Source organism: Engystomops pustulosus, chromosome 5 (genome assembly GCF_040894005.1).
Source record: "Engystomops pustulosus chromosome 5, aEngPut4.maternal, whole genome shotgun sequence".
NCBI lineage: Eukaryota > Metazoa > Chordata > Amphibia > Anura > Leptodactylidae > Engystomops > Engystomops pustulosus.
The window spans coordinates 9,534,482-9,552,198 of record NC_092415.1 but is presented as its reverse complement, the minus strand read 5'-3'; the positions used below and the strand labels follow the sequence as shown (position 1 = coordinate 9,552,198).

General features: G+C 43.8%; 1 protein-coding gene across 2 annotated transcripts in view; it reads right to left on the bottom strand.

Moving 5' to 3' along the window:
- FAM135B (family with sequence similarity 135 member B) overlaps positions 1–17,717 on the bottom strand; it is a 120,666-nt gene that overhangs the window by 11,307 nt on the left and 91,642 nt on the right. For both annotated transcript variants that reach the window (XM_072151141.1, XM_072151142.1), the window contains exons 12-19: positions 17,150–17,304; positions 13,634–15,371; positions 12,328–12,488; positions 10,552–10,643; positions 9,191–9,288; positions 7,931–8,082; positions 5,760–5,870; positions 934–1,047 (exon numbers count right to left, since the gene is read on the bottom strand). In XM_072151141.1, coding sequence (XP_072007242.1) covers positions 934–1,047; positions 5,760–5,870; positions 7,931–8,082; positions 9,191–9,288; positions 10,552–10,643; positions 12,328–12,488; positions 13,634–15,371; positions 17,150–17,304 — 2,621 coding nt within the window. The remainder of the gene's footprint in view (positions 1–933; positions 1,048–5,759; positions 5,871–7,930; positions 8,083–9,190; positions 9,289–10,551; positions 10,644–12,327; positions 12,489–13,633; positions 15,372–17,149; positions 17,305–17,717) is intronic.

Sequence of the window (17,717 nt, the reverse complement as noted above, 5' to 3'; positions counted from 1 at the left end):
AACGCGAATCGGGCACTTAGTAAATGACCCCCAGTGTTTTTTACATTAAAGAGAATCCACACAAAATAAAGTCTTCATTAAAAACTATAATTAAAAGCATTGCCCTTATTCCTAAATGGTCCCTTTCCATGACTGCAAAAATCAGTTTGTAAACTTATATGCAACTCACCTGATGTAAGTCATTCACACTAATTGAGTCATGTATATTAAAATGTACTGGCTTTGCACTGCCTCCTGATTGACAGGTCTCAGGGCTATGACAATGTTGCTGTGTAGAACTCATCAAAGGTCCTGTTACATCTGCAATGTAATCTCCCCATGCATGTATCTGATCACATGAAATCACAGCAGCCTCCATGGAGGTTGGGGAGGAGTAGATTTTCATGGAGGCTGCTGTGATTTCATGTGATCAGATACATACATCCATGGAGGATGGGGAGGAGTAGATTTTCAAGGAGGCTGCTGTGATTTCATGTGATCAGATACATGCATGGTGTACAGTTTGCTAATGTTAGGAGGTTAAAGGACCTGTGATGATGTAAACCTGGCCACATGACATGCTGAGGCGAGGTATGGGACATGGGGAGGAGTAGATGGGAGGGGCCGGCCAAACAGGACACGCCTTCTCTGATGCCAGGAAATATAAGATAAAGTTATTTATGTGGATGTAATGGAAACGATGTGGGGGTCAGTTAGTTTGGTCTCTATAGGAACCTGTCACTAGCTCTATATGTGAAAATGTGGTGACAGGTTCCCTTTAAGGTAAAGATAGAATTTTAGGGACAGGTTCAGTGAATACACAGTTGATGGATAAGTCACAGTAACAACGCAATATAATCCTCATCCTGCAAAGTAATCAGTTAAAGGTATAAATTTAAAAACAACAAAATATAAAACTAAAAAACTAATGATTTTTTTGGCGCTGGATCTTACCCGTGTGTTTGTCCTTGATGGCGTTTTTACACATCTCGATTCTTGCAGAATGAAACGGGACGTAGCGATCTTGTGGAGAGGCGACCAGAACTACATTCTTAAAATACTGAAGCCCTGCAAGAAAAATGAAGAACATGAAATTGTCCCCACATGTGGTTTAGTTTAGACTGAACTTGACATTTCTTTAAAGGGAATCTACCATCATAAACCATCACCACAAACCAAGGACATTACTCATAGATCCAGGACTGTGGTATCTTCTTATATATGTTATCCATGGCCTCCTTTCTTCTAAAATCAACTTTTAAAATTATGCAAATTATGAGCCAGAATGGCTCAGGGGTGTTACCAGAGCACCTCCATGCTGTAGCATCACAGGTTGTTGCACAGTTTAAGCCTCCCCCTCCCTCTGCCTGTTTTTATATTACATGGTAGGACAGGGAAGTGCTTATGCACAGTGTAACAGCCTGTGAAGCTACAGCATAGAAGTGCTCTGCTAATGCCCACCAGAGCCCCTCTGGCTCTTTAGCATAATTTTAAAAGTTGATTTTAGAAGGAAGGAGGCCATGGATAACAACTATAAGAAGATACCACAGTCCTGGATCTATGAGTAATGTCCTTGGTTTATCAGGATGGATTTTGATGGTAGATTCCCTTGAACATTCTAATAATAATTTAGTAATTTTACTTTTCCCCATTCCATTGTTGTGTAGTTAGTCAAGTGGGTGTTACCAGTTGGGTGGAGGGAGTGTCCATGCAAAGTTCATGTTCCTCCCACATGTAACCTGTGATGGGCTCTTCCTGCAGACTAGTGGTGGGAACAGGCAGCTGCTGGGGACCTATTAGGATCTCTGAGTTCCAGGAGGGGCTTCTGTGCCCCAGGTATCTCTGCAGTCTCTGACACTTAAAAGGGGGCTCTATTAGTGCCAAAATTTCTAACTGTGAGACACTAATAAAGAGGTTTCGCCCTTTGTGTCCTCTCACACATTACCTGTGCTGGACCCCTCTGCCTACTCCTCTATTAGCATGATATTATAGGACTGTGCAGGGACACCCCCCAGACTGCTAACACCCATAGATGTCTATAAGGAGTGACAGGAGGAACAGCACAATGTAAGAGAGATGCTGCAAAATTATTATTTATTTGGGGGTAAAAGAATTTAGTAAAAAAGAGAAGTCTGTTCACAGTTGGATTGGATGATAATCAGATTACACAGTCTCAGCATTCTGGGTTCCCTAAACTGCTATAATCTGTAATCCAGTTTTCCTACAGCTCCCCCGCAGGAGAAAGAAAGTATTACACTGCAGCCATTCACATCAAAAGGTTGCGTGTGTGATGCAGGACATGATTGGTCCTCCAGAGTAATAGATAGTGAACAGAGAGAATTCCCTTCTACTATCACATCAGACAACCACTAGTCAGGTGATACAGTAGGGGATGATACAGTAGTTAGTGATACAGTAGGTGGTGATACAGTTGGTGATGATACCGCAGGGGGGTGATACAGTTGGTGATGATACAGCGGGGGGTTATACAGTAGAGGGGATACAGTAGGAGGTGAAACAGTAGGAGGTGAAACAGTAGGAGGTGATACAGTAGGGGGTGATGCAGTAGGTGGTGATACAGTAGGTGGTGATACAGTAGGTGGTGAAACAGTAGGAGGTGAAACAGTAGGAGGCGATACAGTAGGGGGTGATACAGTAGGGGGAGATACAGTAGTAGGTGATTAATTAGGTGGTGATACAGTAGGGAGGATACCGTAGGATGTGATACAGTAGGTTGTGAAATAGCAGGGGGTGATACAGTAAGTGGTGATAAAGTAGGTGGTGATACAGCAGGGGGTGATAAAGCAGGGGGTGATACAGTAGGAGGTGATACTGTAGGGGGTGATACAGTAGGGGTTGATACAGTAGGTGGTGATACAGTAGGGGTTGATACAGTAGGGGTTGATACAGTAGGGGATGATACAGTAGGAGGTGATACAGTAGGTGGTGATACAGTAGGTGGTGATACAGTAGGTGGTGATACAGTAAATGGTGATGCAGTAGGTGGTGATGCAGTAGGTGGTGATACAGTAGGTGGTGATACAGTAGGGGGTGATACAGTAGGTGGTGATACAGTAGGTGGTGATACAGTCAGAGGTGATGCAGTAGGGGATGATACAGTAGGTGGTGATACAGTAGGAGGTGATACAGTAGGGGATGATACAGTAGGTGGTGATACAGTAGGTGGTGATACAGTAGGAGGTGATACAGTAGGTGGTGATACAGTAGTTGATGATACAGTAGGAGGTGATACAGTAGGAGGTGATACAGTAGGTGGTGATACAGTAGGGGGTGATACAGTAGGGGGTGATACAGTAGGGGGTGATACAGTAGGAAGTGATACAGTAGGGGATGATACAGTAGGTGGTGATACAGTAGGGGGTGATACAGTAGGGGGTGATACATTTGGTGGTGATACAGTAGGTGGTGATACAGCAGGTGGTGATACAGTAGGTGGTGATACAGTAAGAGGTGATACAGTAGGTGGTGATACAGTAGGAGGTGATACAGTAGGTGGTGATACAGTAGTTGATGATACAGTAGGAGGTGATACAGTAGGTGGTGATACAGTAGGGGGTGATACAGTAGGGGGTGATACAGTAGGGGGAGATACAGTAGTAGGTGATTAATTAGGTGGTGATACAGTAGGGAGGATACCGTAGGATGTGATACAGTAGGTTGTGAAATAGCAGGGGGTGATACAGTAAGTGGTGATAAAGTAGGTGGTGATACAGCAGGGGGTGATAAAGCAGGGGGTGATACAGTAGGAGGTGATACTGTAGGGGGTGATACAGTAGGGGTTGATACAGTAGGTGGTGATACAGTAGGGGTTGATACAGTAGGGGTTGATACAGTAGGGGATGATACAGTAGGTGGTGATACAGTAGGTGGTGATACAGTAGGTGGTGATACAGTAAATGGTGATGCAGTAGGTGGTGATGCAGTAGGTGGTGATACAGTAGGTGGTGATACAGTAGGGGGTGATACAGTAGGTGGTGATACAGTAGGTGGTGATACAGTCAGAGGTGATGCAGTAGGGGATGATACAGTAGGTGGTGATACAGTAGGAGGTGATACAGTAGGGGATGATACAGTAGGTGGTGATACAGTAGGTGGTGATACAGTAGGAGGTGATACAGTAGGTGGTGATACAGTAGTTGATGATACAGTAGGAGGTGATACAGTAGGAGGTGATACAGTAGGTGGTGATACAGTAGGGGGTGATACAGTAGGGGGTGATACAGTAGGGGGTGATACAGTAGGAAGTGATACAGTAGGGGATGATACAGTAGGTGGTGATACAGTAGGGGGTGATACAGTAGGGGGTGATACATTTGGTGGTGATACAGTAGGTGGTGATACAGCAGGTGGTGATACAGTAGGTGGTGATACAGTAAGAGGTGATACAGTAGGTGGTGATACAGTAGGAGGTGATACAGTAGGTGGTGATACAGTAGTTGATGATACAGTAGGAGGTGATACAGTAGGTGGTGATACAGTAGGGGGTGATACAGTAGGGGGTGATACATTTGGTGGTGATACAGTAGGTGGTGATACAGTAGGTGGTGATACAGTAAGAGGTGATACAGTAGGGGATGATGCAGTAGGTGGTGATACAGTAGGAGGTGATACAGTAGGTGGTGATACAGTAGTTGATGATACAGTAGGAGGTGATACAGTAGGTGGTGATACAGTAGTTGATGATACAGTAGGAGGTGATACAGTAGGTGGTGATACAGTAGTTGGTGATATAGCAGGGGGTGATACAGTAGGTGGTGGTACAGCAGGGGGTGATACAGTAGGTGGTGATACAGTAGGGGATGATACAGTAGGTTTTGATACAGTAGGGGATGATAAAGTAGGGGATGATACAGTAGGTGGTGATACAGTAGGGGATGATACAGTAGGAGGTGATAGAGTAGGTGGTGATACAGCAGGGGCTGATACAGTAGTTGGTGATACAGTAGGTGGTGATACAGTAGTTGGTTATACAGCAGGGGGTGATACAGTAGGTGGTGATACAGTAGGGGATGATACTGTAGGTGGTGATACAGTAGGAGGTGATACAGTAGGTGGTGATACAGTAGGGGATGATACAGTAGGAGGTGATACAGTAGGTGGTGATACAGTAGGTGGTGATACAGCAGGGGGTGATACAATAGTTGGTGATACAGCAGGTGGTGATACAGTAGGTGGTAATACAGAAGGGGAGGGGTGATACAGTTGGTGGTGATACAGTAGGTGGTGATACAGTAGGAGGTGATACAGTAGGGGGTGATACAGTAGGTGGTGACACAGTAGGAGGTGACACAGTAGGAGGTGATACAGTAGGTGGTGATACAGCAGGGGGTGATACAGTAGGTGGTGATACAGTAGGTGGTGATACAGCAGGGGGTGATACAATAGTTGGTGATACAGCAGGTGGTGATACAGTAGGTGGTAATACAGAAGGGGAGGGGTGATACAGTTGGTGGTGATACAGTAGGTGGTGATACAGTAGGAGGTGATACAGTAGGGGGTGATACAGTAGGTGGTGACACAGTAGGAGGTGACACAGTAGGAGGTGATACAGTAGGTGGTGATACAGCAGGGGGTGATACAGTAGGTGGTGATACACTAGGTGGTGATACAGTAGGACGTGATACAGTAGGAGGTGATACAGTGGGTGGTGATACAGTAAGTGATGTAGTGTATGTCCCATTGATCACATGATACATCTTGATATAGGGTGGACCTGTGTATCCTCTGTGCACCCGTACAATGTGATGACCTCCACAGACCTGGTTTGAGGCTCAGTTGATAGAGGAAGGATTTCCGCAGATCCGCGTTGTCCCTGAATGTCAGCTGCAGCAAAGAACCCGACTTTTTTAATTTTTGCATAAGCCACAAACCTGGAAGAAATATAATAGGATGTGATATAAGTCTCTTTTCTTATCATGAAGCTTAAATACAATTATTCATCTATTAAAGACGTTGAATTAGTAAAATGTTCCGGACCCTGCACTTCCCTAAGTAGCTCCTAAGTATTTAGGTTTTATTTTGGTTTTAATAGGTTTTCAAAAATTAAAACCTTTGGTACAAAAAAAATTTCTTCATTTTGCCATATTCTGGCGCTAATATCTTTTTCATACTTTGTCGCATGGAGCCATTTGAGGTGACAATTTTTGAGGGACATGATGATGATTTTATTGTTACCATTTTTGGAACTGTAAGACATTTTTATCCCTTTTTTTATTTTTGCAAAATAACAAAAAAGTGAAGTTTCTGAAATTTGGGCGCTTTTTTCAGTTATGGGGTTCACTGCCGCAAATATCTATTTGCATATATTGATATATCAGACTTTTTGGGAGGTGGCGATACCTAACATGTTTATTATTATTTATTTTTATATCAGTTCTGGGGAAAGGGGGCGATTTGAACTTTTAGGTTTTTTTAAATATTTTTTTTTTTTCGATTTTTTTTCTTACTGTATTTCTAGACTCCCCAGGGTGCTTTAACCCAAGGGAGTCTGATCATTTTTACATTATGCTTCAACGTTACAGTATTGCAGGATATTATAAATTTATTGGATCTGTAAAAGGGACTACTTACCACACTTTTACAGATCCTGCTATGACGGAGCCCTGCGTGCTGTAGCCACCAGCCGATGTACGCTAGTCAGATCCAATGTGGTGGCCCCCATGCAGCGCAGTCATTTTAGTGCTGCCACCGTGTTTGATGTTGGCACATAAGGGGTTAACACCCACGCTAGGCGCCAGCACTGCTTGTGGGTGTGAGCCATGGATGTTGGCTGCATAATGCACTACAGTTATGTCACATGTCGTTAAGGCCCTATTGAGGAAGGAAGTATTTCCTACTAAGCTGTGAGTGCAATATCATAAACCGCATCTAGAAAGATACAACCCCCATCTATAACATATGACTGGGGTGGACAGGAAGTAGGTGATGAATGCTGAGTAGAGGAGAAGGTCGATGAGGAGGTAGATGAGGAGAGAGAGGTGGACAGAAAGTAGGTGATGAATGCTGAGTAGAGGAGAAGGTAGATGAGGAGAGAGAGGTGGACAGGAAGTAGGTGATGAATGCTGAGTAGAGGAGGAGGTAGATGAGGAGAGAGAGGTGGACAGGAAGTAGGTGATGAATGCTGAGTAGAGGAGAAGGTCGATGAGGAGGTAGATGAGGAGAGAGAGGTGGACAGGAAGTAGGTGATGAATGCTGAGTAGAGGAGAAGGTCGATGAGGAGGTAGATGAGGAGAGAGAGGTGGACAGAAAGTAGGTGATGAATGCTGAGTAGAGGAGGAGGTAGATGAGGAGAGAGAGGTGGACAGGAAGTAGGTGATGAATGCTGAGTAGAGGAGGAGGTAGATGAGGAGGTAGATGAGGAGAGAGAGGTGGACAGGAAGTAGGTGATTAATGCTGAGTAGAGGAGGAGGTAGATGAGGAGGTAGATGAGGAGAGAGAGGTGGACAGGAAGTAGGTGATGAATGCTGAGTAGAGGAGGAGGTAGATGAGGAGGTAGATGAGGAGAGAGAGGTGGACAGGAAGTAGGTGATTAATGCTGAGTAGAGGAGGAGGTAGATGAGGAGGTAGATGAGGAGAGAGAGGTGGACAGGAAGTAGGTGATGAATGCTGAGTAGAGGAGAAGGTCGATGAGGAGGGGGTGGTGGGCAGGCAGTAGGTGAAGAATGGAAAGCAGAGGAGGAGGTAGATGAGAATAGGGAGGTAGACGGAAGTATGTGAATAAAAGGAAGTAGAAGAGGAGTCAGATTAGGAGGCGGTGTTGGACAGGCAGTAGGTGAAAGATGGCAATTAGAGCAGGTAGTGGAAGGTGAGAAGGTAGGTGGGCATTGTATAGCTGCCATGCTTTGCTGCAATGTGTAGTGAACAGACTATAAAACAATAAATAATACAATGAAACATAAAACATAAAAGATTCTACCACCCTCCATCTTACCGGTACTAACTAAGGTGCTGTTACTATACAGAGTGCCAAGATGAGGTCCAGACAGTGACAGGAACGTGTGCAGCTTGTTCAGATAGTACCGGAATCTTGGACGGGTCAGAACAGACCGAATGATGATGTTTCCCAAAGAATGTCCAATAAAACTGCAAAACAACAAAAATAAATTTATAAAAAAATAAATCAGTCATTTACAGATTTGGGGCCTTTAAATTGCCCTCATGTCTTCAAGTGTTTACCAATTGGGTTTCTATGTTATTCGAGGATCCACTTGATCCCCCTAGTGAGGGCTAGTGAGGTGCCCGATATTCATCATGTAGTAACTTCGGCTTCACCATGTGCACATTTGTTGGGAGCCGATTGATATCACTGGAACCCTGGTGCCGCTCCCCTCCTATGACTCCAGAGACTGGAGACCAGCAGCAATAAGATAAATTTGGAACCTTGACCTTAAAGCGATCCCGTCATCAGAAGTCGTCCAAATAAACCAGTAGCAGTGAGTTATCAAGCATTAAGCTGATGGCATCATCCAGAAAATCAACTTCGGAGTGAGATGTAAATAGCTTTTATGAAGTCAAGGAGGCGGAGAGTTTAACACTGAAGTCAAGCTCTCCCTGTCTCAGCACGCCCCCTTCACTGTAATTGATGGTCCTTTGTCCAGGTACATCATTGACCAGATCTCCTGGAGTCCGACACATGATGTCAGAAGGTGTTCAGAGGTGGAGGGCGGGGGGCTTTACTCCGCCTCTCTGACTTTATATAACCACTTAACAGCTAATCTCAAAGTCGATTTTCTTGATGATGCCACCAATCTGGGCCATGAAAGCTTTTCAGCTGGTTGACCACATACCGGTTATACTTTATTAGGCCACTTTCTGATGACAGGTTACCTTTAATGAAGGTTCCCATTAAGTCCATTCACAGTGAGGAGCTACTGATGTCCCTCCACTGGCAAGAAAAATTCTATGTCAGCGATTATTACAACTGCCATAAAGCAACACTTCCTGCTGCATTATCTGGGCGGAGCTAAAATTCACCAATTAATGGTCTCCAATTTGGTGATAAAAATAGTTATTTTCATAGCAGACGGGTTCTTATCTGCCATAAAGCAATGAACCGGGATCGGATCCTGTCCGGGGTCTTGTGACGGATATACATGTGAGCTCCATTGTGTTCCTTATTTTCTCATAAACAGATATTATGAAATTCAGCAAATTCTGCAGTGCTTTTTGCAGCGCAGATGATTCTCCTCACCTTATTCGTGAAATCGAGAGGTTATACAACTGAATGTGCTGAACAATCTCGTCTATCAGCCGGTCAGTCATCGCATCAAAGTCGGCAAAGGTGTCGTTCTGGAACAGACGGAGAAAGAAATCGGTACAAATCCGGACTCGTTACAGAACATTCTACAATGTGTTTCCTAATATTATTAATATTTTCATGTGTTTGCTGTCTCTAGCATTAGAGCCCTACAATTACATTGAGGGACACCAGGGAATCTATCAGCAGCTTTGATCATGTCAAGCTACAGAAATGATAAATATTCCAGGATTGTGTCCTCACCAGTAGTGGATTATAATGAGGGCGGTTTGTGCAGCAGCCTGGGGCCCAAGCCTTCTAGGGGGCCGATGGCCACCCAAACTCCACATCAAATTTAAGACTGAGAAGGACCTCCAAAGGCCCTGAAACCACAGATTGAAAGCAGCAGAAGGGACATTCCCCAAAGAGCTGATTCTTGTAGCAGATGTAGGAAGTAATTCCAGGCTTGTAGTGGCCCTAATATCCATACAGCCCAGGGCCCATGACAGTGTTAATCTTATTCGTGGTCCTCACACTGCTGTGCCCTGTGTTCTGGGGGTTGAACTGCTCCATCACACCTGCCCTCTAGTCTGAGTGGCAGCTGTTCTATTCAACCAGTAACTTGCTACATCTTTTACTCAACGCAGAAGAGAGGGGTTGCACAGGGTTGGACTGGCCCACCGGAGAATCAGAGGATCCTCCGGTTGGCCCAGGCTCTAACACTGTTCCAGAGATGACAACTCAGTTTGGAGGTTACTAAGTTCTGGTGGGCCCCCACTAAAATGTTATCTCGTAGGCCCAAGGAGTCCTAGTCCAACAGTGGTGCTGTGGAGGAGTTTGAATGTTAAGAGCTAAAGCACAGCAGTGTGAGGAGACTCTCTTTTAGTGTATCAAGTCCAGCTACAATTCTGGTGGCCGACACTATCCTAATGTATTGTGCTAATTCATGTTGTTCCCAGACAGAATTTTGGGGCACATGCATCATAAGTCTGGCTTTTTTTTTCTTGACTTTTATGTATTTTGGTGGTTTTTCCTTATTGATATATTTGACGTTTGGTTTTTGGAGAAATTTGCAACTTTTTAAAACAAAAGTCGCAAAAAGTGTCAATCAGCTCGTAGCTAATTTCTACACCTGGTCAGGGGCGGCCGTAGATTTCACATCTACATAGACAACGGTTCAGGGAGACTAAGGTCTAAGGTGCAAAAAAAAGTTGCAGATGAGCAAAAGTCTAAAAAATGTTTAAAAAGGCAAACCAAAAGACTGATACATGCGCCCCATTGTATATATACATCCACTATTCCTGAGATTTACTTACCTGATTTTTTTCGGACATCAGAAAGTCAAGATTTGCTCCCGGTAGCCCCAACTCCAGAAATGTTTTGACCAGTCGAAGGTCAGCGCTGTTACCTGGAGTCAAAGGGTGAAAAGGTCACAGAACGTCCGGTCCCAGGCTAATGTTATGGTCATACATTCTGCACAAGAATTTTTGTTTTTTCCATTGTTTATAATCTGAGAATAATCAATAAAATCAAAAATTAACAAAAAAAAAAATCCTTTTCGGGACGTTCTGCATTTGAGGTAAACAATTTACCATAACATAAAATGATTCCTGATCGCGTCCGTCTTGACAGGGCTTGGTTAGAAGAGGCAGGAGAGCTCCTGCTCCAGCCAGTCGCCTTACAGGCAGAGAAATAGTTCTCATAGTCAAAATTCTTTAAAAATTTTGTTTCATTGTTTCAAAATATAACAGAAACGGATGAAAGAAAAAGAAACTCGAGGAGTTTTTTTTTTATTTTTTAAAATAAAAATTTACATATTTACACCACCCCCTGGTGCTTTGCTTGGTGACTGCTGTAAAGTGAAACACATTTTTATAGTTTTTTTTCTCTTCTAATTCTCCTGCCCCCCCTCAGTAGACCACCTCTTGCTGATAAGACAGACTCTAGTATATACTGTCATTTATACTGACTGTCATCTGCCGGGGAAAGAGAATATTACATGGAGTGTTCCCGTCTTTCACCAGCAGATGGCAGATAACATTATACATAGAGGCTCAGAGAGGAAGGTGGTGGCTGACATCTCATGTTGTTACATACAGGATAGGGTCTGTAGGTTTGTTCTTCAGTTGAATTTGTATGTAAGTCAGAACTGTATTTTTTATAATTGTAACTCCAGACAGAATGTTTTTGGTCTCTGTTACAATTGGATTTTAAAAATGTTGGATTGTCGTAAGAACCAGGAGTAACAATAAATCTTCATTACAGACGCCTGTGATAACTGTTACAGCTGATCACTGTAGCCTAAGGCTAAAGTACAGGAAATTACCAACATCCAGAGGTCCGTTTGTAACTAGAGGTTGTCTGTAAGTCAGGTGTTTTTAGGTAGAGGACCGCCTGTACAATGTTTATGTGTGTACAAAGTGTATGTGTCTACAGTGTATATGTGTGTATAGTGTATAAGAATGTGCGGTCTATATGTGTGTACAGAGTCTGTACAGTGTATATGTGTTTAATGTATATGTGTGTATTGTGTATGTGTGTATAGCGTAAATATGTGTGTACAGAGTGTGTATATGTGTGTACTGTTTATATATGTGTGTACAGTGTATATGTGTGTACAGAGTCTATATGTGTGGAAAAACTCCTTTAGGACACATTGGGGCAGATTTACTTACCCGGCCCATTCGCGATCCAGCGGCGCGTTCTCTGCGGTGGATTCGAGTCTTTCGGCGATTCCCTAAGGCAGTTCCTCCGACGTCCACCAGGTGTCGCTGCTGCGCTGAAGTTCCCTGAGGCACGCCGGAATGCACTGAAGTTCACCGAGCCATCCTGGGTGAAGGTAAGCGCGTGTCCCGCGACACTTTATTTTTTTAAAATGCAGCGTTTTTTCTGAATCCGTCAGGTTATCGTTCGGCCACGCCCCCCGATTTCCGCCGCGTGCATGCCAGCGCCGATGCGCCACAATCCGATCGCGTGCGCCAAAATCCCTGGGCAATACAGGGAAAAGTGGCGCAGATCGGAAATATTCGGGTAACACGTCGGGAAAACGCGAATCGGGCCTTTAGTAAATGACCCCCATTGAGATGTATTACCGTCTAGTCCATGGACACAGACCACCAGGTGTATTCCATCTTCCAGATGTTCTTCCTCCGGAGGGAAATATGGGATATCAGAAGCAAGTGCCGAGAGGTCGCTGTACAGGAAACCTTCAAACTTCACCTGTTTTCTGAACTTTTCTTTGGCCTGATGAAAACTAGAAAATACATTTATTAATCTCTGAGGAGAAGCTAAGACCGTAATAATATAAAGTGATCCGTCAGATCAAAAGATTGTCCATTGTACAGTAAATAGATCTGGTGTCCTCCCTTTCAAAAGCTGCGGACCCCATTTGTCCATTCTGGAAGCAAATTCTCAAAGTACAAAATGGCCGCCATGTGCATTGAAACTCCAGGACGCTCCCCTATGAAGAGATGCAAGTTAGGCCGACTAAACGACTTCCAATGGTGTCATGACCATGTGATCAAACTGATGCTTTGGGGAAGGCTGACCACATGGTCATGACCTCATTGAAGGTCCTTGAGTCCACTTGCATTTATCGGGGGGAGTGTCTTAGACTACTGTATAGTCTACAATTCTGGCAGCCCTTTCTTGACATGTAAAAATTACCCCCCAAAAGGACAAGTGGAAGCTGCGGCTTTCAAAATAGGGGGAGCCAGGGGTTTGTTTACTGTACACTAGCGGTCTATGGTCACATTTTTACTTGGGTCTAGAGGCTCACTTTGATCACTTTGCTGCTGAATTCAGAGGGCAAGTTATTTTTTCGATACATAAGGAGGAGATCTCACTATGGAGTCAAGGTGTTGGGAAGACCATCACTAAACAAACTGGAGAAAACATGGCTCATGGAAACTTGTTCAATCGGACAAATTCTGGGTCTGTTCTTGGACAGTTGCCTTCAAATTTAAGGAGGATGACCTACATGGGGGGTAGTAAATGGGTTTTATGGCCACATCCCCTTCTCTGCTGAATAGGGTACTAGAATTACATTACATGACTAGCATGTACAGTAGATTACTAGCTTCATGGTTTGACAGAGGTCATTGATGCTTGGCATATGAATGGGAATATGTCCGGAGAATGGCCAACCACTTCTGCCACCACCAAGCAGACGTAAGGGAATACCAGTCTTGTGATGTGATTAGGTGAAACCTCTCATATGAGATCTAAAAGAGGGTCCATAGAATATTTCACAGATCTATGATTGGGGAGGGGATATTGAGTGGATGCAACCGTGTCCAAATCCACCATTTCAGTAGGACAGCTCTGAAAGCCACCCTTCAGATGGTCTCCTAATGATCTGCGCTCTGCTGCATGGACTGATGTTTCTACATGTCTCACCTGAGCATCCTTTCATTAATCTCTTCCTCAGTATCAGAAGGGTTCTCCGAAATGACCCCAAAGGATCCTAAAGGTTGCCTCGTTATTGGGAACGATACTTGTTTGGCAGAAAACCCCGGGATGACTGGAGAGTCTTTTTGTATAGAAGAAAAAGGCAAACAAGTGGCTGTGCAGGAAACAGATAGGTTAACCATTTCAACACCACGTCTTCCATCCATTGCAATGACCGTTGACCCACCCGAGTTTGACTCAGATACCGATGGACAGGCACTCCTATTAAATTTATTTTTTTGGTCTATGTCACATAACTCATGATCAGAACCAGAATCAAACAACTGATCGCTGTTTGAGTCTTCTGTGAGTTCAATCTCATGCAAAAACGGAAATTCATCCATGGTGTCTTGGAACGGAGACATGGTGGAGGTATCATTGTGGGCAATATCTCCATCCACTAAGGTACCCGTTGAAAAGTTTGTTGAGTTGATAATTCTGGGTAACTTATTCAGGCATTCGGAAAAGCACTCATTCTCTGGGATTCTTGAGTTGCACAGAAGTGGTGGCCCATAAAGGTCATCTTCAAGACCAGGGTTATCATGTTCTGAGAATAAGTTCTCCAAACTACTATTTGAATTGGAAACTAAACCCTGGACCTCAACTTCTACTAATGACGAATCCTCGGGACTGTGAAGAGGTCTACATGACTCAACTCTACCAGTCCTTTCAGTGTAGTAGTTCGTTGTGGAAAGATCATCTTCTTGGTCATCCTCCTCGACAAGATTCTTGGGCAAGGGATCGTCCTTAGACTCTTCAGGACTGCTGATTTGTGGGGCAGAAACAGATTTGGTTAATTTGGAAAGTTCTACCTCATGATCCTCCTCTTCAAATGGAAGAGAATTGATGGAGCTCAGAGAGGCTTGTATTCCACTCGGTAAACTTGTGTTACTTTCTGTTTTTCCACCTTCCAAGGAATTTCTATGCATTCCATGTTTTCTGGATATACAATGAAGTTGCTTATCAGAAGTTAAGTCCATTTTTCTTGTTTGGGTGTCACACCATGCTACAGAACTTGGCTCACTTTCAATCCCAGAATCGGAGATGACTGATGAGGATCTTTTGATGACACCAGAAGTCAATGGGAAATCATCATGCTTGTCACCATGGAAAGTCTTTGCTACAACGGCATTTTTTAAGGATCTACTGATCAATTCAGTACTGTTACTTTTGGAAAGTATATGACCCCCCTGATGTGACCTTTTGTTATGAGAACATAGATTGGGTTTACCGTCACCACCAAGTTCTTGCATAGCAATATTTTCTAAAGATGGGTCGTCGTGAAGAGGAACCAGTTCTTGTAGGTCATTGTCTCCATTAAGAGAGGACTCTTGTTGACCTGAGGGTACAATGATGGGTTGGTCAAATTCACCAGGTGTTACTTCATGTAGTGGGACACCCTTTGGGTTGTATTCCAGTGTTGGGTCTTCAGCTCCCTCCTCCATGGTTTGCATTGACAAATTCCGGTCTGTGACGGGCATAACGACGTTGTTTCCAGATGTTTCGTGAGAGCTTAGTGTAGGATCTGTATCATCGCCAACTGGAACATCGACACATGGACTTGTCTTCTCGAAAGAAGCATTTTCATGAACTGTAGTAGTCTGAATGAAATGGGAGCTGCTATTATTTTTTAATAGGCTCTCTGCATCACAATCTCTTTCATTCGTTGTTTCTGAAAGTTTCACATCTGCAAAGTATGGAGGTAAAAATACAGATATCATAAAACTGGTGTTCAGCCTGAGGCACATCAAAGTCAAGTGATGCAGTAAAGCTATTTAAGAAAAAGCTAAGCTTGCCCTGGGCCTACAGGCTAAAAGAAGTAAGACCACATTCCTATGAAAAACCCTTCAACAAAACGTGACGCTAACTGCCGTGATCGGTGCTGGCGACTATCAAGCCAGTTGACCTGACAAGATGCCAGCTTTGAACACGACTGCAGCAGCTGATCAGGATTGGTTGAAAAAGAACTGTATGCTTGCATCCAAAACATGCATCCTTATCATGAGTATAATACTGCTAAACATTGCCCAAATAGCTGCGCTTTTATCATTTTCCACCCATAGAAGTTTTAATTAAAAGATAGTAAAGTTCTCCAAATGGTATCAATGAAAATATCAGCTGGTCCCACAAAAAATCTTTACAAATCGGGGCATGCTGATGTATAAATGAGTTACGGGATGATCTAAGAAAGGGAATGGGACACATTTACTAAGGGTCCGAACGCCGCATTTCGTCGGGTTTCCCGATTATTTCCATTTTGTGCCAAATTGCCCCGGATTTTTGCCGCACGCGATCGGATTGTGGTGCATCGGCGCCGGCTTGCATGCGACAGAATTTGGGACAACCCGACGGATTCGGAAAAACCGCAGAATTTAAAAAACAAATTGTGTCGCAAGATCAAGCAATCACATGCACCGGGAAGAAGAAGGTGAACTCCGACGGACATCGGCGCAGAAGCGACACCTGCAGGAACTCGTATGCACGATCTTAGTGAATCAAGCCGGACCCGAATCCTTGTCGAACAACGCACCGCGGGATTGTGACGGGACGGGTAAGTAAATCTGCCCCAATGTGTCAAAATGGCCCCAAAAAATGAGTATTGGAATTTTTCATTCAGAATTTTCTTCCAGCTTATAGGGAACACTAACTGGTGCGGATAGAAAGTATAATTTGAACCACAGAAAACAAGCCCTCACAAGACTCTGCGAATGGAAAAACATTACAGGGCACATTTATTACACTGGCTGCGCCAGTTTTATTTCGTACTTTGCACATCAATACACATGAATTTATAAAGTGTTTGCACCATTTATGTCGAAAAAGTACGACACGTAAAAAACAAAACAGTTTCCTGCTCCTGATGGGATTTAAGGGTTATTTATTGGGCATTGAAGGGATGGAATTTTCTGGTAAATTTCAATACTTTTCCGATGGTTAAAGGGGTATTGCCAGGAAGATAAAATTCCTAAATATACTCAGGATAACAAAATAACACATTCTCCAATAACAAAATTCAATGTTAGCATTTCACAGATATAACCTATAACCTGTCCCACCTGTCTCTATCAGCCCTAGTGTTTATATTTTGGTTGTTCTTGGATACGACCATAAACTCTTCTGGCATGAATAGTTTCTCTTGTACTACACTTCCTGTGCAGCAGCTGCACATCAGCAGCTCTACAGACAAAATAAGCTCTGGATCTGAGGGAAGGGGTGACATAGCAGTGCTAACTTCTGTTTTTTATTGAAAAGGTGAGGTAGCAAAGATGAGTGAGTTATTGTGTTTTATATCCATCTCATAGCTCTGATCTGTCTCATCTCTATTTTTCCATGTGTCAGATACTAGTAGAATCATCAGAATCTAAATAAGTGTAGATAAACCCTGGATCCTGATAATCTAAGCACATTGTCAGCACACAGCATCTCACAGCACAGAGGTTTCATAAAGAAGAAATATATATTGACCTTTTTTGGGATTTTCCACAAATCGGTCTTCGAAGATGATGGGGAGAGAGTTCCAGTCTCCATCGATGTCCAGACACTCTACAGGGAGAGGAGGCATGCTGGTGAAGTACTCCGAACTGCGGACATCTGACGACAAGTTACTGTGACTCTGTATCCTGAAAATAATCAAATGGAAACATTTTCAAAAATCTAAAAGTTTAACCCTTCAATCCCATGTTGCTCATGATGCGCCTAAACAGAATGATGCTGCAGAGCCCGGCCAATGACTAAGAGATTGGGGCTCATTTACTAAGGGTCCGAACGCCGCACTTTCGTGGGGTTTCCTGAATATTTCCGATTTGCGCCATATTGCCCCGGGATTTTGGTGCATGCGAATGGATTGTGGAGCATCGGCGCCGGCTTTCACGCGACAGAAACCGGGGGGTGTGGCCGTCGGACAACCCGTTGGATTCGGGAAAACCACGGAATTTTAAAAAAGAATTGTGTCGCAAGATCAAGCACTTACATGCACCAGGAAGAAGAAGGTGAACTCCGGCGGACCTGAGCGCAGCAGCGACACCTGGAGGAT